The sequence below is a fragment of the Ovis aries genome, chromosome 7 (assembly GCF_016772045.2).
Source record: "Ovis aries strain OAR_USU_Benz2616 breed Rambouillet chromosome 7, ARS-UI_Ramb_v3.0, whole genome shotgun sequence".
In the NCBI taxonomy this organism is placed as follows: Eukaryota; Metazoa; Chordata; class Mammalia; order Artiodactyla; family Bovidae; genus Ovis; species Ovis aries.
In genome coordinates, this window is record NC_056060.1 from 44,706,427 (window position 1) to 44,731,950 (window position 25,524).

A 25,524-nucleotide genomic window follows, 5' to 3' on the forward strand; every position below is an offset into this window, starting at 1 on the left:
GCCCCCAGCCATTGCCGGGCGACGCGGGGGCGCGAGCCGCAGGCCAGGGTCCCGGCTCGCCGCCGTCCCCCACGCGCTCGTGGCCCCCGCGGGCTCTCATCCCTCGCGGGCCTCTCCTTCGCCGGCCGGACCGTCGGGCCACGGGAAACAAAGGAGCCGCCGCCGCCGCTCCGCCCGCCGCCGCTCCGCACGCCTCACCGCTCACCCCTCCCCAGCCACCGGGCTCGGCTTGCCCGCACCACTTCCCGAGTCCGCGCGTCCGCCGCCCGCGGCCCCTAGACGGCAGGCCCGGCGGAGCCGGGGCCTCGGGTGCGTTGCAGGGCCGCCTGGGGCCGCACTCACCGCTGCAGCACCAGGACGACGGGGAGCCGTTGGGGAACTTGGCTGAGTCCGGAGCGATGCAGACGCTGGAGCTCAGGTGCGGACACTCCATGGCCACCAGGAGGGCTGCGAGAAGGACTGAGGCTCCGGGACCCGGCGAGGCGGGGGCGGAGGAACTCCGAAGACTCCGTCTGGGGTCGCTCCTCGCCGGGCGCTCGGCCGACGGCGGCTGCGTCCCGAGCCCTTGCGTCAAAGAAAGCAAAAGCTTCCGGGCGCCGGGTTTTCTCGCCCGCCGTCTCCCGATGTCCGGCTCCGGAAAACGTGGTACTCCGGAATCCGGGTTCTGCCGCCACCCCTAGGTTGGGGGCTTCCGTCTTCCCAGGCCGGCCCCGCCCCGCCCCTGGGTAGGCCCCGCCTCCAGGCCCGGCCCCGCCCCCGTCTGCCCCAGCTGGGTGGGGTCCGCGCGCTCGCAGGCGGATGACCCAGAGTCAGACTGCGCTGGGAAGTGGCTTTCCCAACTCCTCTACCCCGAGCAGCCGCGGCTTCCCCCGGCCCCGAGAAGGGTGGGGCGCCAAGCCGGGGCACACCAGGCCGGTCCGCTGCTTTTTCCCCGGCCTGGGCGAGCGCTCGCAGTCAGAAAACTGATCCTGCGTAATGAGATGGTCTGACTACACCGGGGTAGAAAATCTGGTCACGAAAGAAAGTGTGAAAAAGAAAATAAAAACCACATGGGCAGACAGAGAGCCCCCATTTTACACACTGTGGCTCAGACTCAGAGAGGTTAAAGGCCTGGCCCCCGATGGCCCAGAGGGCTGCATGGGTCCCAGAGCAGTACTGGTTTAGTGGTCTGCTCCCTGCGGCAGGTACCATACTGACCGGGTTCTGGTTCTGGACTAGGTTCTAGACATGTGGCCTCAGCCAGCCACTTAGGTTCGAGATGGCGGGGGCGATCGTGAACCTGGATTCAAACCCTGTCACTATGAATCACTATTGGCCTTACCTCGAGCATATGATCGGACATTCAGATCTCAACGTCCAGTTTAAATTTAAGCGAGATAGCTGTAACCTAGGTTTGCTGAGCGGGCGGTCCCGGTGATCAGGTGATAAAAAGGGAAGGGATCTAACGTTTGTTAAACACCCACTGCTGCCTCCTAGCCAGGCACTTAACACACAATACCTCATTTCAATCGCTCACCACCCCGCCAGCTGCTGTTACCATCCTCCCTTTTTACAGCTGGGGAAACCGAGCCTTTAATTAGTTAATCCGCTCCGGGATTGGATCCCCGCCTCTCTGACCTCTCAGTCCAAAAAAGAGCATGGGGCAAGCCTCAAGAGGCCGCTAGGGCAAGCGCTACACCCAAGCGAGCCCGCGACCTCTCCGGGGAACGGCCTTGAGGGCGTCCCGGGCTGTTAGAAACAGTGCCTCAAAGTTGGGGCTCCTTGTAAAACCCGGCGAAGGAGCAACAGGCCAGGAGGCGGGGAGAGGGGAGGTTGATGTGGCAATCCTGCGGGCTGGGAGAGAGGAGGAAGGAGGGTCAGGAAATGATTAACCGGGCCGGGCCGGGCCGGGAAGAGGTTAGAGCGGGGCACCTCCCGGTAGGCAGTCCTGGAGCAGTCGAGGGATGCCCTCAGTCACCTCTCACGACTCGCCATCCCCCGCACCACCCGCCGCCACTCTGCTTCTGCCTCGTGCTCCTCTGCCTAGGTGTACACTCACCTGCAGCATCTCTGCGGACACTTTCCCCCTCCTCCCCCACCCCATATCCCCCTAATATTTCCAACTCCTCCGCCAACCCTCTTTGGTTGCTTCCCAAGCTTTACTTGACTGCTTTAGAGCAAGCCATTTGGAGGTTTTATGACAGTGACAGAGTTGTGGAAATTGTAGCCGCTCAGACCCCAGTTCAGTCGCCTACTTGATGACCAACTTTAGCAAGTATCTCTAGTCCTCCCAAGACCCCCTTTTCTTTCCATCCGTAAAACTGGGAAGATAATACTTATCTCACAAGAAGGATGTGAGAAGTCATGAGAATTGCCATCCCAGAGTAGGTAGTCAATAATTTATAGTTTTCCAATGCTGCAAATGGTGCTTGAATAATAGTGGCTAAACCAACAACTAAATTTAAAGTTTTTACATTAAAAATGTTTTAAAATTATAGCTTTTTAAAAAATGGCAGCAGGTGAGAGAATAATTCCTAAGAAGGGGGAGGAGAAACAATAAATGTGACCTCAGCTCAGGCTGTCCCAAGCCTCTCCTCCTATCAACCGATTCTTATCCAAGCACTAGTTGGATCAAGCCCTATTTCCCTCTGGACACCTACCCCCATTTATCATTCATGCCCCCTCATTTAACCCTGAAACATGCCCTGAGCTCATGCTGGTCTTCCCTCTAGCATGTAATGTTTCCCTTTTCACCTTCATGAAAACTCAGTTTCCTTGTCATCTAGATCTCAGCTTAAACATCACTTCCTCAAGGGAGCCTTTCCTGACCCTGCCCCACATCCTGGTTCCCTCCAGGTGTGCGATGCCCTTGTCTGCCCCCATATTCCTCCTTTTAAAACACTCTTCAGACGTGTGTTTATTTAATGTCTGTCTTCCCCTTGACAGTCCATAAGGGTAGCAAACAAGTCCGGCTGGTTTCCTGCTGTACTACTCCTAGGAGTGGAACATGGAGGGTATCCAGTAAGCCAGAGTTAGATCACGAAGGAGTGATCGATTAGCAATGTCTACCATGGGCAGATGGTTAGGAAGTGGCCCAGTATATGGCAAGTAATTGTCCTGCTTAACCTCTCTTAATCTCTAAACTTCCCTTCAGCTTTGAATTTATGATTTTAACAGTATCAAGAATGTGACTATACCTTGTAAGGTGCAAACTGGAGGGGTGGAGAGGGGAGAGGTGGCTGAGGGGAAAGGAAAAGTTTTATTAGTCTTCTCTCTTTAACTAGAATAGAAACCTCTTCAATCAGGGGTCCTAACTTAATTATCCCTGACTACTGTGGATCACAGAGGGGTAACTATGACTATCAGGCAGTTCAGAAAAGCTGGGCAAAATCAGAAGACCCTCCTGGGACGTTTGCTTGGTTTACCTAAAACTTTACTGTGTCTCTGAAAGTTTTCATACTGTTAAAAAAATTTTTTTTTAATCCTCGTGGTGAGTAAATGTGTCAAAAGGGGGAAGACCGCGGGTTATACTGGGGAATCTGCCTTTTTAGTCCCTCCTTTCTGCAGCTGCATTTATTCCAATGTTCACTGTTTGATTCTTGGCCTGCATCCCTCTGGCGCTGGGGAACTCTGACTTACAGGAGGGTGAGCCCGGTGGTGCTGAGCCAGCCTCCATCACCGGTGCCCAGAACACGCAGCCTCTGGAGTCCCCTCAGGGGCGGTCGCGGGGGAGGGGTTAGGAATAGGAGGAGAGAACGGCTCTTGCCCGCAGAGGCGGGCGAGTTTTAAAAGTCTGCATTTTTCAGAGGAGAGGAATGAACAATTCCAACCGTATTATCAAATGTATTTCTTTTAGAGGGGATATCTATATAAAGGGGGGTGGGGAGAAGGGGCTGAGCCTGGAGCGGGAAGGGGGCAGCTGGGGAGGGGGATATACATTGCCGAGGGAACCAAGATCAGGACCCTTCTCAAGGTTGTCAAGACCATCCTCATCTAACTTTTAGACTCCAGGCTTCTGGCAGAATCGGTGGTCCCAAAGCAAGGATAACAAGCTGACCGGGCCCTGGGGAAGATGTCTTATTGAAAACACCAAGAGAGCTAGGTTAATGATTTACCTTAGAGATTTTCCTAGGAGCAAAATCTCCTTAGATAACTCAGGAGGAGGCTTGGCAGGTATTCGGAAGGAGGGGAACAGGGTGAGGAGCAGAAGCTCAGGGACACTTTTAACAGCTTGTTTAATTTTACAAGAGGCACTTATCTGATACTTCCTTGCTTGTTTACTTGTTTATCTATTGTCAGTCTCCTCCAGGAGAACAGAGACCTTGCTAGGCCTGTTCAATGCCTGATTTTCAGCTCCTGGAATTCAGCCTGATGCATGGCAGGCAGGTCCTTAGTAACTATTTCTTGAATGATTAAATCAATGATGGGGCTGGGTGTGGGCTTCAGCCAGCTAGCCATCACTGGCTGTCATTCTCTCAGTTCTTTTCATTTACCCCTTTCTATTATCTCCCTCTGAGAAGGCAATGGCACCCCACTCCAGTACTCTTGCCTGGAAACTCCCATGGATGGAGGAGTCTGGTAGGCTGCAGTCCATGGGGTCGCTGAGAGTTGGACACGACTCAGTGACTTCACTTTCACTTTTCACTTTCATGCATTAGAGAAGGAAATGGCAACCCACTCCAGTGTTCTTGCCTGGAGAATCCCAAGGATGGCGGAGCCTGGTGGGCTGCTGTCTATGGGGTCGCACAGAGTCGGACACGACTGAAGCGACTTAGCAGCAGCAGCAGCAGCATTATCTCCCTGCCCCAGATTCTTCAGTGACTCCCCATGTGTGGCAAGATAAAACTGGAAACTCACTGCCGTCACAGTCACGCATCCCTTCTCTTTTAGTCACTAAGTCAGGTCCAACTCTGCGATCCCATGGACTGTAGCCCTCCAGGCTCCTCTGTCCGTGGGATTTCCCAGGCAAGAATACTGGAGTGGGGTGCCATTTTCTTCTCCAGGGGATCGCCCCCTCTCCCCCTGCCCCGCTCAGGGATCTTCCCTGAGTCTCTTGCATCGGCAGGCAGATTCTTCACCACTGAGCCACCAGAGAAGCCCCAATATCTAAAATAGCTCCCTCATTTTAGAAAATGTGCTTTTCTCCCCCACTTTCCCTTCTGCTTGGCCAGCTGACTCCTCTCCCATGAAGCATATAGCCTCCTCAGAGAAGCCCTCCACCATTCACTCAAGACTAAGCCTTCCCTTCACACCATCACTCACTCCATTCCCGCAGCCTGCACGTGCTGTTGGGTTTTCTGTTTTCTGTTTCAGTCTCCCTTGGGAGCAGATGCTTTTCTTTTCGATTGTGGATCCTGGGCAACGAGTTCAGCAACTGAAGATATAAGAAAAAGATTATTGATTAAATGTTGGAAGTGCCCCTTTCAAGAGTGATTATATCAATCATTGTGTGTAATATTCCCCTAGGGGTTCACTGAAAGGTGCCAGATATTCTATCAAGTGATTTTCACTTCTTCTTAAATCCCTACAGCAAATATCTTAGATACAGGTATAATCCTTTCCTTTTTACTAATGAAAGACCTAAAGCTCAAAGAAGGTTTAAATAATTGCACAAGTACACACAATACGTAATTGCTCTTTCATCAAAAGTGGTTTTCACCCCTCACACGCATTGTCAGATAAATAATTTTGCAGTATTTTCTGGGGGTAGCTGAAGTTCCTAACAATGAAGAAAATTCTTAGGAACCACAGGACACAGAAAAGCCTTCTGAGTAACTAAAGAATTTATGTTCAGCACCATTATCATAATCATTGTATAATCAACATCTAAATTTGTATTCCTTTTAACGCTTTTCCTCTTTGTCATTGAAATGTGAACTTCAAGGCAGTTTTATGAAGGAGATGAGGTTTTCTTGTTTAAAGACCCACTTTGCAGCTAAAGCACTGACCAACTATGCAAAACCAAATGGCTCCAGCAGCAAACAACCCTAATAAGTGAAGGAATCACTCTTCTCTCTGGGCCCCAGTCTCCCATTGGTAAAATCAGGGAGTTGAACCCCCTGGCCCTTGACGATCCCCAAGGGCCATTCTAGAGCGGACATCCATTGATCCTGTGATAGCTCACGGCCACCAAGTGACATTGGCAGAAGTAAGCCCATCCTTGTATCCTTCGGCAGTGACTGCTAACTGTTCACCCTAAATTGTTTTTTTTTTTTTTAAGACTGACTCTTTTTAAAATTAGTTATTTATTTCGCTGAGCTGTGTCTTCATTGTGCAAGGGCCTTCTCTAGTTGTGGTGAGAGGGGGCTACCCTCTGGTTGCAGTCTGTGAGCTTCTCCTTGCGGCAGCTGCTTCTCTTGGTCAGAGCACAGGTTCTAGAGCACATGGTGTCCAGTAGCTGCAGCTCTCAGGCTCTAGAGCAGAAGCTCAGTAGCTGTTGTGCACGGACTTAGTTGCCCCAGGGCATGTGGAAGCCTCCTGGATCAGGAATCGAAGCCGTGTTCCCTGCATTGGCAGATGGATTCTTAGCCACTGGCGCACCAGGGAAGTTCCCCAAATCTGTTTTCTTTTCCTCCTAGGTTCAGAAAAGACATTTCTCAGCTTCCTTTATAGCTGGGTGTAGTCATTTTTATTCAATAGACTGAGCAGAAATCACTGGCTGGCACTGTGGACAGCTGCCCATGACAAAAATACTTCAGTGTGGAGTTTTGCTTATGAACACGTGGAGGAAATATATTAGGTCAGGTCCAGGAAGAAATGTTGGGTCTTCTAGGCTTCAGAAGAAAGAAAGTCTGCTCCTCCTTTCTGTTTCTCTTCAACCATTTGTTCATTTATTCAACAAATATTGTCTGTACTCCTGCCACATGCCAGGCACTAAAAGTACAAAGACTTGGAGCTATGAGCTATGTGGGGACCTCCTCTGTTGACATCTCTTTGCCACTATCAAGATGGAAAGTATAATATCACTGCTTTCTCCTTGCTTATTCAGTGACCGACTGGACATCAGATCCTCTGAATTTTAAAGTGCTGTCTAGACATGGAGTCTTAAGCCTTAAAATTGTGAAAATGACTTCATACTTAAAGGGCCTGGCTTGGTGCTTGGTATATAGTAGATCCTCAGTGAATGTCCATTTCCTTGACTCCTCGTCTAGTAGGAGGGTTGATGTGGGAAATGGAGGATGGTAGCCTGAAAGCACTGATAGCCCAGAAGGGTAGATTTTTTATCCTTTTAAAAGGAACCCAGGACAGATTATTCATTCAATAAATATCACTGATGCTCAAGACTCACAGAATACAAAACTGAAACCACACGAAGTCCCATCCTCAAAGGAAAGGAGCAAGAGAAACAGACAAGCAAAGAGGTAATTGCAACCCAGCATGATAAGTGCTATGACGGGAAGTACAGGATGTTGCCTAGCCACAAACAAGGGGCAACCCACCCAGGCGGGTGGGTGGGGGTGGGGGAAGCATCAGGCAAGACTTCCTGGAGGAAGTAACATATGACCCGAGCTGTGAATGATACACGGACGTTAACCAGGTAGGGTGGGGGAGGGGGACATAGCATCCCAGGCAGAGGGAACTATACCTGCAAAGATTCAGAGACTCAGAGAGAGTCTGAGACTGCCAGTCTGGCTGGAGAGTAGTGCGCAAGGAGGTAGAAACCTGGGAGGTGAGGTCAGCAAGGAAGACAGAAAGACGTAAAGGGCTACTGACTCTCTGGAGCAGAGAACTGCCATGATAGAGAAATCTGGGTCCCCAGGATTCAGGAATCTGTCAGGGGTTGCACTCTGCCAGGTCTTGGGAGAAGGTATAAGGGTGCCGAGATGCAGTGATAAGACAGAGGAAAGAAAGGAACCGCTACCAGTCTGTAAGATGTTCACCTGCATTAGTGATCTGAGAAATGGAAATGAAATCCACAGCGCACACCTAGGTAGAGCCAAACAGGAGAGATTAGTATGCAGATGTGACTCCCCCCCCCCCGGCCCCGCCCACTGTAATCATTACTGGACCCCGAACTGTGTCCTCTGGGAGCCTACAAACCCCTGGGAGGGAGAGGCTCATATGCTTTAAGCAGTAGGATTTGGGTGGAGAAAAGAATCCTAGACTTAGAGAACCTCTACCTCTGCCTAATCTAATCTGAACCTCTGTCTGAACCTTATCTAATCTGACAATTCAGCTATCTGAAAAGTGAAGTCCTGTGTACGACTCTTTGTGACCCCATGGACTGTAGCCCACCAGGCTCCTCCGTCCATGGGATTCTCCAGGCAAGAGTACTGGAGTGGGTTGCCATTTCCTTCTCCAGGGGATCTTCCCGACCCAGGGATCAAACCCAGGTCTCCCGCATTCCAGGCAGGCGCCTTAACCTCTGAGCCACCAGGGAAGCCCTGAACTTTATCTAATCTGACAATTCAGCTATCTGGAGTATCCAGCTAACCAGAAAATGAAATTCTCACATAGCCAGATCATCGGTGTTTATAGTCCCAGACCCTCCCATGAGGTGCCTGGTGCACTGGAAAGAAGTGGGGCTTTGGGTCTGCTCAGGCTGGGGTCCTGCTTCCACCACTGGCCTGCTGTGTGACCTCAGCCAGCACCCTGACCTTTCTGGAGCCTCCATCTATGAAATGGGAACAATAATACCTGCTCGCAAAATGGTGATTTCCCTGCTCTGTCTCCCTTAGCCAAATACTTAAAAATATATAGTCACTTATTTATTTATTTATCTGGCTGTGCCGTGTCTTAGTTGCAGCACATGAGATTTTCAATCTTTGTTGTGGCAGGTGGGATCTTCAGTTGTGGCACGGGGATCTAGTTCCCTGACCAGGGGTCGAACCCCTGCATCGAGAGCACAGAGTCTTAGCCACTGGACCACCAAGGAAATCCCTCCCTTAGCCAAATACTTAATGTTTGGAAACAAAGAGCAGGGGTCCATGTATCATGGTCAGAACCATTTTTTGAAGTCACCAATACCCATAATTTATGCATTTATGCAATCACATGAAAGGTTATAAGCATATTTAATAATTCTGTCATCTAGAAAGCTCTGCTGTGGTTGACCCAGTTATAAATTGGCAACAACAGGAGAAAAAAAAAGATATTTCACCTTTTTTTTCATCCAAAGAACAATGACGGAAAAGTAAGGAAAGGGCCTTAGAGCCCGTTCAGCCTTTCTCAGTTCCCTGTGTAGCAGCTGGTGCTTTCAGGCTGGAAATGGAGATCAGAGGTAACAAGACTTCGTGGAAAACTACCCTAAGAACCCTTAGGGCAGAATGATTAGAGAACTGGAAGGGCCAGAAGTTTCACAGAGGAGGAGACTGGTCCTAGAGAGGTGACGCACTTGTCCAGCAACAAAGAGTCCTCTGGGCAACTCCGGACGCCAGAGTGCTCTTTGCTTGCCAGAGTCTGTGCAAAGCAAAGTTGAAAAAGAGATTTTTCACGCATCTTATTTGACTTTTCCTGTGTGCGTAGGATGCGCAAGCTGATTCCAACGCAGAAAGAGATGACTACAGAGGGCAGGCTTGGGCTTCCCAGGGGGTGCTAGCAGTAAGAACCTGCCTGTCAATGAAGGAGACACAAAAGACGCACGTTTGATCCCTGGGTCAGGAAGATCTCCTGAGAAGGGCATGGCAACCCACTCCAGCATTTTTCCCTGGAGAATCCCATGGACTGAGGAGCTTGGTGGGCTACAGTCACAACTGAAGTGACTTAACACGCGCACACACACACAGAGGCAGACTTGCTTCCCCCACACCCCCTAAACTGGTCCTAGGTGCTCACCTTCCACATGCATCACCAATTCTGCCTGTGGTTGTCCATAACGGGTATTTTTATTGTTGACATCCTGATATTAACTTGGTTATAGTCATTTACCTCTTTTTCTTATCACTGAATCAAAAAACCAATTATGTGAATTGAATGCCCAGGCAATCGGGTTCTCGGTTTCACTGAGGTTTTACAGCACTTCAAAGACAACTTCATCTGTATTTCCTTAAACAAGACTTTCAAAGTGAGAAAAGAGCCTGAATCTGTAACAGGCAGGGGGCACTTACTGTGCCTTGGCTGAGATGCAAAGACTGTTCTTTCTCCTGTCTCAGAGTACATTTCCTTTCCATTTCCCCTGCCCATGCCCACCACCTCCTCCCACCCCAGGACCCTCAGTGTTTCCTACTGGACCACACCTCCCTGGTATCCAGCCAGAAAAACACAAAATCAGGACACTCCCTTCTCTGAACCCTAGCCACAGGCCTTGAAGGGGCCTGACCCTCAGCCTGTGCTAAGACTTGGAGCTTCCATAGCTGGAGCCCATCCTCTAAATGTCCCCTGCTGAGTGGCCAGCCTGCAGTGGGTCTTGGCCAAAGAAGGGAGGAACCACACAAAGGCCACATCCCCACCTCCTGCTGCCAGTTCTCACTGCAAACTTGCACCACCACTTCCTGCCTGAGCTCTTCTGGAAGCTGTCGGCAGCTGCCCACTGCTCCCAGGAGCAAGCCTAGAGCCTTCCGTGGCCTCAAGGCTCTTGACCCACCTGCCAGCCTTGTTTCTCTCCACACCCCCACACAAGCCCGACTGCTGGGCAGATCCTCAGTGCTCTCACCCTGGCTTCTTGCACAAGCTCTCCTCTGCCTCTTTCACTCCAGCCTGTGAAAGTCCTCCCACCTCCCGAGGCACAACACAAAGCCCATCTTTAGAAAACTGTGTAAGTGAAAGGGTTAACTGACTCTCTGCAACCCCATGGACTGTAGCCAGCCAGGCTCCTCTGTCTATGGTATTTGCCAGGCAAGAACACTGGAGTGGGTAGCCATACCCTGCCCAAGGGGATCTTCCCGACCCAGGAATGGAACCTGGATCTTCTGCCCTGCAGGCAGATTCTTTACCATCTGAGCCACCAGGGAAGCCCATCTTTGGAAAAATCCTTTAGAAAAATTCTGCAGAATTCTCTGGCAGTCCAGTGGTTAGAACTCTGAGCCTTCACTGCTGAGGGCCCAGGTTTGATTCCTCATCGGGGAAGTAAGATCCCACAAATTGTGCAGCGCAGCCAAAAGGAAAAAGATGCACACACCCATATAGGTTAAGCAAATGTGGCAAACTACTAACATTTAAAAAAGAGAAAAAAATCTGTCCAGCACCCATCTCTTTCATATTTTCTCTCTCCCTCCTTCTCCTCGTCCTCTCTTCTTTCCTCCCCTCTCCCTCCCTCTCTGTCTCACATACAGCATGGATTGATCTCCCTTCTTCATCTGTGTTCCTGTGGGACTCTGCTTGTCCTTACAGACAGCACTTATTTCAGTCTGCTTTGGAATAGAATCCCTCATGTTTAATCCACCTCCCAGTAAGAAACTGTCTGCCTAGAATGCAAGAGCTACCCACCCTCATTCAACTGGATATTTATCAAAGTACTGGCCCCAGGGTTTTACCTTTAATAGGTTCTCAAGAAATGTTGTGTCCTGGAAGACAGTGACCTGATGGACAGAGCCTTGGCTTTGGCAATGGATGGAGCTGTTAATAACTCCACCTGTTAATAACTGTGTGAGGATTTCCCTGGCTGTCCAGTGGTTAAGATTCTGTGTTCTGCTGCAGGGGCTACAGGTTTGATCCCTGGTCAGGTAACTAAGAGCCCACATGCTGAGTGGTGCAGCCAAAAGTCAGTTAAAACAACAACAGAACAACTCCGTGATCTTAGACAAGCAATACACTCTCTCTGAAACTCTTAGGTTCAAAAGCTGCAAAGTGGGGGTTATAACAGTGCCTGTCCCACAGAGTGGTAAAGAAAGGTTGAGATAATGTGGGTAGAACATGTAACTCTTGCCATTCATAAAGCAGGTTCCTAATAAACACAGGTCACCAACTTCACCTGATACATGCTTTTGAAGCTCTTAGTTTTGCCTTGGACCCCCTAGAATGGATATCTGGGGAGAAGGCTGCTAGAATATTCCCACTGGAAGACAAAACTGACCTCCTTACAACCTGGGCCTCCTTGTAAAGTCAGAGGGGATGGCAAAGACTGAAAGAATTCTGAGGAGTGGGGGCGGGGTTGGCAAAAGCTGGCAGCCCTAGGTACCCTAGGAGATGGGCCACACCCTTCCCAACTAATCTAGTCAGACACTTTCCAGGAAATCAGCTCCTCCAATCTCATTTAGCATCTACCAGAGAACTTCCCCAAAGCCACGGCCAGACTTGAACGGGAACCTGAGTAATCAGAGATAGGAGAGGCAGCTAGGAGCACTAAGAAAGGGAATTTCCAAAGGAACTTGACCAGTGTGTGTCCGGCAGCAAGGGTGGAGGAACAGAGGCTCAGAGGGCCGGACTCTAGAAGGCCAGGGAGCCCCGCCTGCTGTGGAGACTCGCATGCTTGCCAAGCAGCGTCCTGATCGCACCTTGGTTTCCAGGAGGAGACATCCTGGAAAAGATGAAGGGGCCAGGGCTCAGTGTGGGGCAGAGAGGGGTGTGGTGGGAACAGAGCAGGGTCCTCTGTGTGGTGGCACCTGTGGTTCTCAGTACACATTATTAAAAGGGGGCTTTGATACATTTTAGTCTCCTGAGACTGGGTGGGACCATCAGTTCTTCACAGGCACTGAGTTCCCTGAATAAACTGATCTGCTACTTCCTTCTGTGCACCAGCAACCTGTTCAAAATCGAGTTCCCTGCGATGGGGCAATGTTGTGTGACTAGGGGTGGGGGTGACGCTAGATTCCAGCGTTGCCATGTAGCAACCTTTCCGTTAGGACCTTGGCACTTGAATGAACTTCTGGAAATCATGTAGGCCAGTCACCCTATTACCTGTAAGGAAACTGGCACCTGGAGAGGACAAACCAGTTCACAATGTATACACTATCAAATCACCACCAGGGACACTTTAACTACCTTACATATTTGTTAATTATACCTTAAGAAATCTGAAAAATAAATTAAAATTAACAAAAAAAGAAGCCAAGCCAGAAAGAGAACAAGGTCTCCTCCTCCCCATTCCGGGGTTTCTATCTTGTTTCTCTGTGAGAGCCCCATAAAGACATTTGGGTGTGGTGTGGTGTGATGCAGGCATCACCACATGGTTGAAAAGGATAAATCTGGATTTTTTAATATAAATCTGGACTTGACTACAACATGTGAATCTTATGTATTCTAATCTTAAATTAGAGCCCCAACCTACTCCTTGCCTGGCTTCTTAAGTTTCTCATTCTCATGGGGAACTTGTGTAAATGGTTTCTAGATTCACACTCTGCAGGACTCTTGGGGTGGAGATGGGGAAGGTCCACGGCATGATAGTTAGGTCTTGATCAACCCACTGTTTTGAGTGCTGGGTGGCAGGCAGGCAGGCATTCTCTCTTCCCTTCCTTAGAAGATCTCCATCCTATTTCAGTCCAAATGAGGCTTGTAGTACATGGCCCCTCTTGTGGGGAAAGGAACAGACTGAGAGAAAAATGGACAGTAACTCTTGTGAATTCAAGAAAAGCACGAGTAAATGAAGCCTAAAGGGGGATGTCAAAAGGATTGATGAAACCACAAAGGGAAACACAGTCACTCATTCAAGAACTCTTTTACTGATCACTTAATTAAATCAGGTATAGTTCTATGCACTGGGCAAATCAAATCAAGGATGCAGAGACCCATGCACGTGACCCAGGAGAGAGTCACTCAAACTCAAAGTCATGGACAGTTCCTCAGTTAAACGGAAAGTGAGGTTAGAGGAGGACCATGAAAGGAATGAGATCTTTAAAAGCTGGCCAGAGATTTCAAGAGATAACATCCATGCAGGTAACATTTTTAAAAAACTGAAAGAAAGGAGACAGAGAGAGGATACAATTTGAGAACTACTTTGGAACTCTAAGGACTAAACCAAAGTGTCTGCACTGCACGCTGGGATAATTCATTCACGCGTCAAGGACTTGCTGAACACTTCCTAGTTCTCTTACCATGCCAGGCTCTTCACTGTTCCTTGCCTCCACCAGACACATCCCCGACTCTGCCTCTAATATATCAATGTGCTCTTCTTTTGAGGGCTTCCCCCCAGTGAAGGGCATCTTTCAGCAGATATGTAAACAAACTGAAGAAGCTGTCATAGGAGAAGGAACACTATCCTAGTAAGGACCAGGTCTAATTAATCTTTGTACCCCAGCGCTGGGCACATAGTAGGTACTTGGGAAATGTTTGATGAATGAATATCACTGCTATCACTGAGAAAGCCCACTTTTTCGAATCAGAAATATTAGCCTGGGGAGTTCCCTGGTAGGCCAGTGGTTAGGACTCCACTCTCACTGCCAAAGGAAAGAAGTATTAGCTTGGTTATAACTCAGTAAAAAGTGCATTTTAAAAATGTTTTTAAAATCTACTGAAAAACACAAAAAGTGGTTGAATGATGGAATTATGGGAGACTTTCTTTTTTCTATTTTCCCCATTTTGTATATGCAGCAACATTTTTTTATAATGAAAAAAACTTAGCTCATCTCCACCCTGCTCCCTCCCCCTACAAATCTGTGAGAATTACAACTTATTACCTAATTTAAAAAATGTTTTTGTGCCATATAAATTATGAAGGCTCTGAAAACATGACCTGAATTTTATAATGCAACCAAATAAAATTTATCACATTATTCTGATGTTTGCTGATAGGCATGATCATTTATAGCCAGACATAAACAACAGCTCCCATAAAACATTTTGATTAGCATTACTTGGAACGGCCAAACCGGGCTTTCTGTCAGAGTGCCAGGGAAGAGGAGGCAGAAACCAGGCCGGGGGATGTGACTCTCTTGTCCTCAATGGGGACGTCACTTTTCTGCAGAGACTGTCAGGGCCTCTGGCTGGCAGATGTGCAGGCCTCCAAGTGTTGGCAGCAGAGCATGGCAGTAACTGGGGCTGCTCAGGCTTCACAAAGGAGCTTTTCACATTGACAGGAGTGGTGCTACCACCCCAAACTCTCCTTTTCCTCCCAGGGTCAGCTTTCCAGATGTGAGAAAGCCCATAAGGATAATGCCTAAAATGTCATCAATAAAAATTTATTTGGGCAGCAGAACTAGTGCCTTTAGAGGGCTAGATGGGGGACATGTTTATTCACATACAGATATTTATTGAGAACCTACTATGTACTAAGCATAAAGTGAAAGTGAAGTCGCTCATTCGTGTCCGACTCCTTGCGACCCCATGGACTATAGCCTACCAGGCTCCTCCGTCCATGGGATTCTCCAGGCAAGAGTACTGGAGTGGGTTGCCATTTCCTTCTCCAGGGGATCTTCCCGACCCAGGGATCGAACTCAGGTCTCCTGCATTCCAGGCAGACGTTTTAACCTCTGAGCCAAGCATAAGCAAAGTCCTATACATATATGAGGGCTTCCCTCATAGCTCAGCTGGTAAAGAATCTACCAGCAATGCAGGAGACCCGCGGTTCAATTCCTGGGTTGGGAAGATCCCCTGAAGAAGGGATAGGCTACCCACTTCAGTATTCATAGGCTTCCCTGGTGGTTCAGACAGTAAGGAATCTGCCTGCAATGAGGGAGACCTGGATTCAATCCCTGGGTTGGGAAGATCCCTGGAGGAGGGCATGGCAACCCACTCCAGTATTCTTGCCTGGAGAATCCCCATGGACAGAGGAAGCTGGTGGGCTACAGTCCATGGGGTCGCAAAGTGGGACATAACTGATCAACTACAGCAGCAGCAGCGGCATACACGATGGGGCTTCCCTGGTGACTAAGTGGTAAGGAATCTGCCTGCCAATATAGGAGACACTGGGTTTGATCCCTGGGTCAGGAAGATCCCCTAGAGGAGGAAATGGCAACCTGCTCGGGTATTCTCGCCTGGGAAATCCCATGGACAGAGGAGCCTGGAGGGCTGCAGTTCGTGGGGTGGCAAGGGAGCTGGACACGACTTAGCCACTAAATAACAACAACATGTGTACATGATATCATTTCTCCCTTCCTTCATCATTTCTTTCTTCACATTATTATCCCCATCATACAGGTAATGACACAGGCTCAGAAAAGTTAAGTAACTGGGCTTAGGTTACATAGTTAAGCTTTGGGAACTGGGGGGAGTGGGGAGAAGACCAAAGCAGGAAGAAGGGATCTGAACTCAGCTCTAAGAGACTTGGAAAGCCATGCTATCCACACTTTACAACTTAACAGAGACTTGGTGTTTCAAGTCTGTATGATCATCAGCAAGCACTCTGGGCCTCAGTTTGCTTGCTTAAAAATAAAGGGCTTGAGAAGTATGTTTTCCAAGTGTCCTTCAAGCGCTGACCTCTTTGTCAGTGTTCCCTCTCCAACCATTGTGAAAGCTCTGCAAGATGAACACTCCCTGGTCACCAGCACAGAGCAATACCAGGGACTCGGGTCTCTGGGGATTGCCCTCTAGAGGACACTGGTGGTGTTGCCGGAGCCAGAGCTCCCACTGAGAGTACAATCACACGGTCCAAGTCAACTTTAATTACTGCTTTACCTTTTAAAAAAATGGATTTAGAAAACATTCTCTCAGCCCTTCCCACGCTCACCAGGGCAATGCTGCTGGAACATTTAATGATGGGGAGCAATTGTACACTGAAGACCTACTGGTTCTCTGAGTCATATTTTAAAATTAGATTCTATTGGGTTGTCCAAAAAGATCATTTGGATTTTTCCATCAGATTTTATGGACAAGCCTGAATGAACTTTTTGGTCAACCCAATATTTTACTTTCTACTCCTCAGTTTCTTTTAGGTCTTTTGAGGCCACTTACTCTTCCAGTGGTGATTTTGCAGAGCTGCCAAATTGTGATAAGAAAATAATATATTTGTCTCTACTTAGTTATTTTTACTATAGTAGTCAACTTTTGATTATTAAATATATGAATGGGGTACAACATTCAAAAGTCACTACAGAGTTTTCAGTAATTACATGACCCAAAAATTCTACTCCCTGGTCTATATCCTCCAAAATTGAAAACAGACGTTCAAACAAAAACTTACACGTGGATATTCATAGTAGCACTTTTCACGATAGCCAAAAATTGTAAACAACCCAAATGTCATTGGCTGACACTAGATTAATGAAATGGGGTATTAATATATCCATACAATGGAATATTACTCAGCGAGAAAAAGGAACAGAGTCCTGAAATGTGCTACTATTTGGATGGATGTTGAAACATTACGCTAGAAACAACCTAGATGTCCATCAGCAGATGAATGGATAAGAAAGCTGTGGTACATATACATAATGGAGTATTACTCAGCTGTTAAAAAGAATACATTTGAATCAGTTCTGATGAGATGGATGAAACTGGAGCTGATTATACAGAGTGAAGTAAGCCAGAAAGAAAAACACCAATACAGTATACTAACACATATATATGGAATTTAGAAAGATGGCAATGACGACCCTGTATGCAAGACAGCAAAAAAGACACAGATGTGTATAACGGACTTTGGGACTCAGAGGGAGAGGGAGAGGGTGGGATGATTTGGGAGAATGGCATTGTAACATGTATACTATCATGTAAGAATCGAATCGCCAGTCTATGTCCGACGCAGGATACAGCATGCTTGGGGCTGGTGCATGGGGATGACCCAGAGAGATGTTAGGGGGAGGGAGGTGGGAGGGGTGTTCATGTTTGGGAATGCATGTACACCCGTGGTGGATTCATGTCAATGTATGGCAAAACCAATACAGTATTGTAAAGTAAAATACAGTTTAAAAAATTAATTTAAAAAATAAAAATAAAAAAAAATAAAATCAGTCATACACACACAGAGAAACACCAAAAAAAAAAAAAAAGAAAGAAAGAAACATTACGCTAACTGAAAGAAGCCAGATACAAAAGGCCACATGTCATTTTATTCCATTTATATGAAATATCCTGAAGAGGTAAATCTATAGAGATGCTCTTATCTGCAGGGTAGTAGTTGCCAGGGTCTGGGGGAAAGGGCCAATGGGAAGAGACTGCGAATGTGTATGGGGTCTCCTGTTGGGTGACGGAAATGTTCTGTAGCTAGAAAGTGGTGACGGCTGCACAATGTCGCTGAATTGTACACTCTAAGATATTTAAAATGCTAAATTGTATATTATGTATTTTACCACAATGCAAATAAAGAGCATTCTGTAAAAAGGAAGTTCCCCTTTCTCCAGGTCCCCTTCCTGAAGACAAAAACAACAGCTGGCACTCTTCCTTCTCTACTCTTCCAGAGATTATTACTATATGTATGTCTGTATGTGCGCATCTCTCCATAGTGTTCATATTGTTATATATGTGCTTATATATACTGTAAATATGCATTCTTTTTCTCCCTTTTTTTAGGACACAGAGTGTCACACCATTCTGCAGCTTGCTTTTTCCACTTCAGTTATTTTGGATGGTTCTAAGTCAGTACTTGTTCTTTTTAATGGCTTTTGAGCTTTCCAAAATGGTAAGTGAAGCATACTCTATCATGACAATTTTAATTTTTATTTATTTTCTTATGAATGAGATTCAGCATCTTTTCATGTGTTGAGACCCACTTATTTTCTTAACTTTGAATTTTCTTTTCATGTACTTTGCCCATTTTTATGTGAAGCTGTTCATCTTTTTCCTTTTGGTTTGTAGATGCTCTTTAAAAATTAACAGTATTAGCTCTCTATGGTATGAATTATGAATCTATTACCCAATTATCTTTTGACCCTCCAATATTCATATAACCAGAAGAATTAATTTTCCCTGTTTGAATTACCTGGCATGGTTTCTGTTTTTCTGACTGGATCTTGACTGATACATTTGGGTGGTTTTTTCTCCTTATTAATTTCTGAGAGCTCTTTGTTCATCTATCTAACAACTTTGTACAGCTAACCAATCATCTATCATTCATGTTGAAATTATTTATTAGTTTGTTTTACCTTTTGTTTTGTTTTGCCTTTTAAATATGGTATTCTTATACAGAAATTTAAAAATTTTATGCACTTAGACTTATCAGTATTTGCCTTTACAGTGTTTGGATTTCATGGCATACTTAGGCCTTCATTCTAAGATGATAAACATATTCACCTAAATTTCCTTCCTATATTATTATTTTATGTTTTACATTAAGTTTTTTTTATTCATCCGGAACTTATTTTGGATTAAGGAGTGAGGTGGCAATATAATTTAAATGGCTTTCCCAAATGGAAAATGTTTTTTACTTAACTGTCTCAATATCATTTATTGAATAGCCCTTCCTTTCTCCTTTGAGTTGAAATGCCAATTTTATCAAGTATCACATTCACAATCTACTTCTGGTCTTTTAAAATTGGCTTATCTATTTCTCAGCCAGTAATACTTTACTTATTAGCCAGAAACTAGTATTTGATATTAGGGTCTCATCCATGTAAATAACTCTACCTTTCAAGTAACTCTTAGAAGTTGAGACACAGTAAAAGTAGGGTCTAGTCCCTTCACGTCAGAGAAGCCAGATGTTGATTGAGGAGGAAATACTGAAAACTGATTTTCTAAACCAAGGCTTCTTGAATATTTTTTGATTGATAATGCAAATGCATTTAAATGCCAGATTTCAATAAAAAAATTAGAGGTTTTTTTGTTTGTTTTCTTAGGGAGTTCCTAAATTTTATCTTCCAATTCTTTTACTGAGCTGTCATCTCTGTTATCACATTTTTAATTCCAAGGGCTTTTATTGTATTCCGAATGCTTCTTTAAAAAAAAAAATAGTCCTTTTTTTCATGGATACTTATTTTCTCTTCCTGAGGATTAACCATAAAATATATCTTTTTTCCTCCTCTTTTCTGTATGTCTCTATTTTCTTAGAGTTCATTGTTTTGTGTGTTTTAGCTGCTATCCTTTAGAGACTTTTTCCTCAATTATATGATTTTTGGCCTTATTTAAGAGTGAAGCCTGAGAAAACTGGTTGGAAAATCTCTCTGTGTGTGTGTGTGTGTATGTGTGTGTGTGTGTGTGCACGTGAGAGAGAGAGAGATAATAGGGTTATTGATTAAAAGGCTTCAGGCAGGATAACCAGGCAGAGACCAACTTGTATATTTAGGTAACCTTCAGCTGTCAATCTCTCAAGCCCTCTCCCTTGGACAAGTTTCACCCGGGAAGAAACCTCCAGTCTACAGCCTGGTGGGTCCATATCTGGCTGCCTGCTCCTTGGGAGCCAAGCTAGGGAAGAAACTGGTGGGCAACACAGGGACGCTACAAAACGGGGAAATCTGGTGGGAAAAATTTGATGTTTGATATCTAAAAAAAATATAATAAAAAGTACTACTATGTGAAAAATCTATGTTCAAGACCAGTAAGTACGCTGGTTAAGGGCCTCTGAAAACATGAGGTGTCCCTGTACGAATGAACTTAGAAAGTGTAGTAAAGGATACATGCTGTATTTGAGCTTCACTTTCTAAGTTCAGTCGTCTCTGGCCACTGTAATGTCACCACTTATCTGAAAGAGTACACACTACTGAGACCGTGCATGCGTGTGCGTGTGCGTGTGCGTGTGCGTGTATGTGTGTTGGGGATGGCATGGTGGTGGACTGGGGAGTTCTTTGGGAAACAATTCCATTCTAGGAATCCTGGTCTACTTCCTTGCAACCTCTAGGATTTTGTGCTGTTGAGGATCGTTTCCGTGGGCTGTGTGGCCTCTATAAAGCTCTCAGTTGTTTCTCCTTCCCTTTTAACAGGATCAGATGTGTGGGAAGATTTTACTTTGAAATGTTTCTATTCTAGCAAGAAGGCTCATTTTTAAATACAGAATGTACTTGTATTAGCCCTGTACTCTCAAACTTCCACAAGGAAGGTCTTTTCTAAATTTGCTGAATTCCATGAGTTTGTGTTTATTAACTCCCACTGTTTGCAAACTATTTTGCCATGACCTACACGTTTGCCGAAGAATTGATGCTTTTGAACTGTGGTGTTGGAGAAGACTCTTGAGAGTCCCTTGGACTGCAAGGAGATCCAACCATTCTGGTCTGAAGGAGATCAGTCCTGGGTATTCTTTGCAAGGAATGATGCTAAAGCTGAAACTCCAGTACTTTGGCCACCTGATGCAAAGAGTTGACTCATTGGAAAAGACTCTGATGCTGGGAGGGATTGGGGGCAGGAGGAGAAGAGGACGGCAGAGGATGAGATCGTTGGATGGCATCACTGACTCGATGGATGTGGGTTTGGGTGAACTCCGGGAGTTGGTGACGGACAGGGAAGCCTGGCGTGCTGCAATTCATGGGGTCACAAAGAGTCGGACACGACTGAGCGACTGAACTGAACTGAACTGAACACATCATTTAAAAACAGGAAGTTAGCTTTTAATCATTAGGCTGAAGTCAAGTGCTTCAGAAAATAGAAAGGTTTCAGCCTGAGAATTTAACATGACATAAGTCACAACAGGGAGGTAGGTGACTCTGGCTTTGCCTCTTGTTCAGTCTTTGGGTTTGTTCATTGTTTGCCCATCTCTCATATCCCTGTTTTGCACATGGCCTCATTTAACACTCTGGTCTATACCAGTCAAATGAGCTTCTCAGTCAAAATGCAAGAACTCTGTTAATACATGAACTTCCCACGTACAAAAAATAGGAAAAAAGGCCTTATTCTCCCTGCTATAAAATAGACCATTGTGTGAATGAACCATAATTCATTTACTAACTCTCTTGCTGATGGATAATGTCTGGATTGTTTCCAGTGTTGTTGTTGTTGTTTTTTTATTACAACTAATGCTGTAATGAATAACCTGGCACATCCTTCCTGGTGCACATGTACAAGTTTCACAAAGGCAACAGTTCTCAAAGTGTGGTCCAAGAACCCATAGGAGTCCCTGAAGCCCTTTTAGGGGGTCCATGAGGTCAAGACTATTTTCATAAGAATTTTCCCTTTTATTCTGTTAGGCACACACTGATGAGTTTTTCAGAGTCTGTGTGATAAATACACAATTATCCAAAAAGTCTACTGAAATGCTCCTTCCGTTTCCAATTATATATTCGTATGAGGCAGTCTTCTGTTAAAGCTAGTCAATAAAGAAATTTGCAAAATGTAAACAATGCTACTCATCTCCTTAAAATTTAAATTATATATAGGGACTTCCCTGGCCAGTGGTTAAAACTCCATGCTTCCATCTCAGGGGGCACAGGTTCATCCTCTGGTCAGGGAATTCAGATCCTACATGCCACACAGTATTGCCAACCAACAAACAAACAAAAAAAAACAAATAAAGTATACATAATTCTTTTTCATAATATATGTTAACATGTACTGGGTTTCAATCGAAGAATGGGCAAAAGACCTAAATAGACATTTCTCCAAAGAAGAAATACAAATGACCAATAGGCACATGAAAAGATGCTCAACATTGCTAATTATTAGAGAAATGTAAATCAAAACTACAGTGAGGTACCACCTCACACTGGTCAGAACGGCCATCATTAGAAACCCTACAAATAACAAATGCTGGAGAGGTTGTGGAGTAAAGGGAACTCTCCTACACTGTTGGTGGGAATGTAATTTGGTGCAGCCACGGTGGAAAATAGTAAGGAGGCGCCTCAGAAAGTTAAAAATAGAATTACCATATAATTCAGCAATCCCACTCCTGGGCCTATATCCAGACAAAACTCTAAGCCAAAAAGATGCACGCACCTCAATGTTCGCAGCAGCACTGTTCATAATAACCAAGACATGGGGACAACCTTAATATCCATGAACAGATGAGTGGATAAAGGCGACGTGGTGCATATATACAATGGAGTACTAGTCAGCCATAAGAAAGAATGAGAAGGTGCCATTTGCAGCAACATGGACGCACCTAGAGATTATCATACTAAGTGAAGTTGGTCAGAGGAAGACAAATACCATAGGATATACTTTTCATATGTGGAGTCTAAAATAGGACACAAATAAACCTAAGTACGGAACAGAAACAGACTCACAGACACAGAGAACAGACCTGTGGTTGCCAAGGAGGGGTAGGTTGGGGGAAGGATGGATTGGGAGGTTGGGACTGGCAACTATAAGCTATTAGAATGGATAAACAACAAACTCCTGCATAGCACAGAGAGCTATATTCAAAATTCTATGATAAATCCTAATGGAAAATAATATAAAAATAATGTGTATATATATATATATATAACTGAATTGTTTTGCTGTACAGCAGAAACTAACACATTGTAAATCAACCATATTTCAATAAAAAAACATGTACTGAGCTTATTTTTAAATTAGGTAATATTTTTAAATGTTTCAATTTCTAAAATAGTAAATATGATAAATGTAACCCATATAAACAAAAGTTCTTTGGTATGGGATCTCCAATATTTTTTAGGAAGATAAAAGAATCCAAAAAGCTTGAGAGTCAATGCCCTAGGGTACATACCTAAGAATGGAACTGAAGAGTTGCAGGGTAGGTACATATCCTGCTTGAAATGATAAACCTCATAGTCTCCAAACATTAAATTTTGCTTGATATTATTTATATAGAACCTTACCCCAAAAAAATCAAGAAAATTAAAGTATACATAGCTCAGAAATGCATGCATATTTGCTAAAACTGAAAACAAAAAAGAGAGGCCAATGTTAGGCTCAAAATGCTAGACTACCTTTTGTGAGAAGGCAAGTGGATAGCTGGGAGGAAGCTGATTGGATTTGTTCTTTTTAAAAATTCATTTTCATTATAGTTTATTACAAAATATTATATATAGTTCCTTGTGCTATACAGTAGTGGGCTTCCCTGGTGGCGCAGAGGCTAAAGCGTCTGCCTGCAATGCAGGAGACCTGGGTTTGAGCCCTGGGTCGCGAAGATCCCCTGGAGAAGGAAACAGCAGCCCACTCTAGTATTCTTGCCTGGAGAATCCCATGGACGGAGGAGCCTGGTAGGCTACAGCCCACAGGGTCGCAAAGAGTCAGACACGACTGAGCGACTTCACACACGCACACACAGTAGTACTTTGTTGTTTATCTATTTTATATATAGTATTTTGTATCTGCTAATCCCAAACTCCTAATTTATCTCTGCCCCCACCCCCCCACAGATTAGTTCTAAGGCTCAATGTTTATTATTGTGGTTTATAATTTACAGATATTCTTCATTTGTCTTTTATATATATTAAATATTTATATAATTTATTTACTAAAAATAAGAAACAGTTTCTGCCTTCAAGGGGCTTCTACTCTGCTCCTTAGGTCAAACTCCTCACCCGTGTGGGGTTTCAGCCAACTGAGAAGCTGATCCAGGGCTAAAAGCATCAGCTCTATTGTTGGTAAAGCTGGATCTGAGAAAGTGGAGACCGAATGGTTTCTCCTCCCTTCTCACTTGATCCAGGTGGTCACATGCAAACTGGAGGTAACTTGCTGAGCCCTTTCGGAGTGGCAGGGCCTCCTTGGTAGAGGATGAGGCGGGAGAGAAACCTCTGAAGGGAAAAGGAGAAGGGGGGCCCCCTTCCTGGAGAGCGGAGCCGAGACCCCTGGACAAGGCACACCCAAACCACCAAGATGCTGAGCAGAAGGTGACAGATGCTGTGAGAGGGCCAAGAGCAGGTGAGCAGCGCAAGGCAGAGGTTTTTGTTTTTTTGCAGCTAACGCTAACAGCGTGATGGAAAGCTTCCCAGAGGAGGCCACAAACGTTTTGCCTCCACAAGAAATGGAGTGGGGTCTGGGCCAGCAGTGGGGAAATGGTGAGTACTAACACAGAGGCTGAAGTGGCAAGACTGGTCAGGGGGTCGAGGGCTGAGCTGGGGCTTCTGTGATCCTCACAGGACGCAACTGGCTTCTCCGGACACGAAGGATATCTCACCTGAAGGTGAGTTTAACAGGGCGGGGTCACAAAGCTGGGCAAGTAGGCAGGGTTGGGAAAGGGTGTGTGTGTGTGGGGGGACCCCTCCCACTCTGTCCCCTCCCCAGGTGTAGGAGAATCCTTCTAGCTGCTGCTTCTTGGGCAGGCACTGGGAGATCCAGGGAGACGGCACAGGGGTCGTGCCCTAAAGCAGAGTCCCCACGTCACCCCCCAAAGGGACAGGTGGCCTGAGTCTGTGACCTGGTAGCCTGCCGCTTCTTGGCTTTGGGCAAGGAGCAAGAGCAGCCACACTCAAGGGCAACCTACCTCCCGCGTGTCAGGGTCTTGTTTCTGCACATCGTTTTGTGTTTCATCCTCATGACAACTCTGTGAGGTGGACGCTAATATCTCCTATTCACAGACGAGGAGCCTGAGGGGCAGGGCAGGTGAGGAGTTATCCAAAGTCATGCAGGCGGTAGGGGATGGCACCCAAGATGCTAGAACCCAGTTCTGTATGTCTCTCAAGGTGGTATCCCTTCTATTGTATTGCTTTACCCTTCTGGCCTCAGTTTACCCTTCTATAAAATAGGAATGATGTCTGTGTCTCAGATTCATCATGAGGACTAATTGCATAACCTAGCACAGTAACTGACTCTCCTCCTTCGCTTCCCTTCCAGCCCCAGGTGCAGGGTCAGGTCACACCCCGAGGTTGCCTGTCTACACCTCTCTGGGTCTGGCTATTCTCAGCTACTATCAGGACAGGGATCTGTCCAGAGAGGGCTGGAACATGAGTTCCACGGCTCATTTTATATCATTCATGATCTCATGTTTCTGAAGGTGGGTCCTGATTTAGTCGCTGAGTTGTGTCTGAT

The 25,524-nt window shown here is 46.0% G+C and overlaps 1 protein-coding gene across 10 annotated transcripts in view; it reads right to left on the reverse strand.

Annotated features, from left to right (window-relative positions):
* The window catches only part of USP3 (ubiquitin specific peptidase 3), a 236,728-nt gene that overhangs the window by 100,194 nt on the left and 111,010 nt on the right, over positions 1-25,524 (reverse strand). For 4 of the 10 annotated variants that reach the window (XM_060417834.1, XM_042252354.1, XM_042252353.1 and 1 more), the window contains one exon: positions 5,242-5,353. Coding sequence is in view for 6 of the 10 variants with exons in the window: in XM_042252353.1 (XP_042108287.1) it covers positions 5,242-5,353 (112 nt within the window). In the remaining 4 variants the exon portion in view is untranslated. Of the gene's footprint in view, positions 1-205; positions 248-342; positions 580-5,241; positions 5,354-7,859; positions 7,881-24,979; positions 24,986-25,524 lie in introns of those variants that run through there. The other 6 variants (XM_060417829.1, XM_004010541.6, XM_042252358.2 and 3 more) reach the window with 4 other exon arrangements.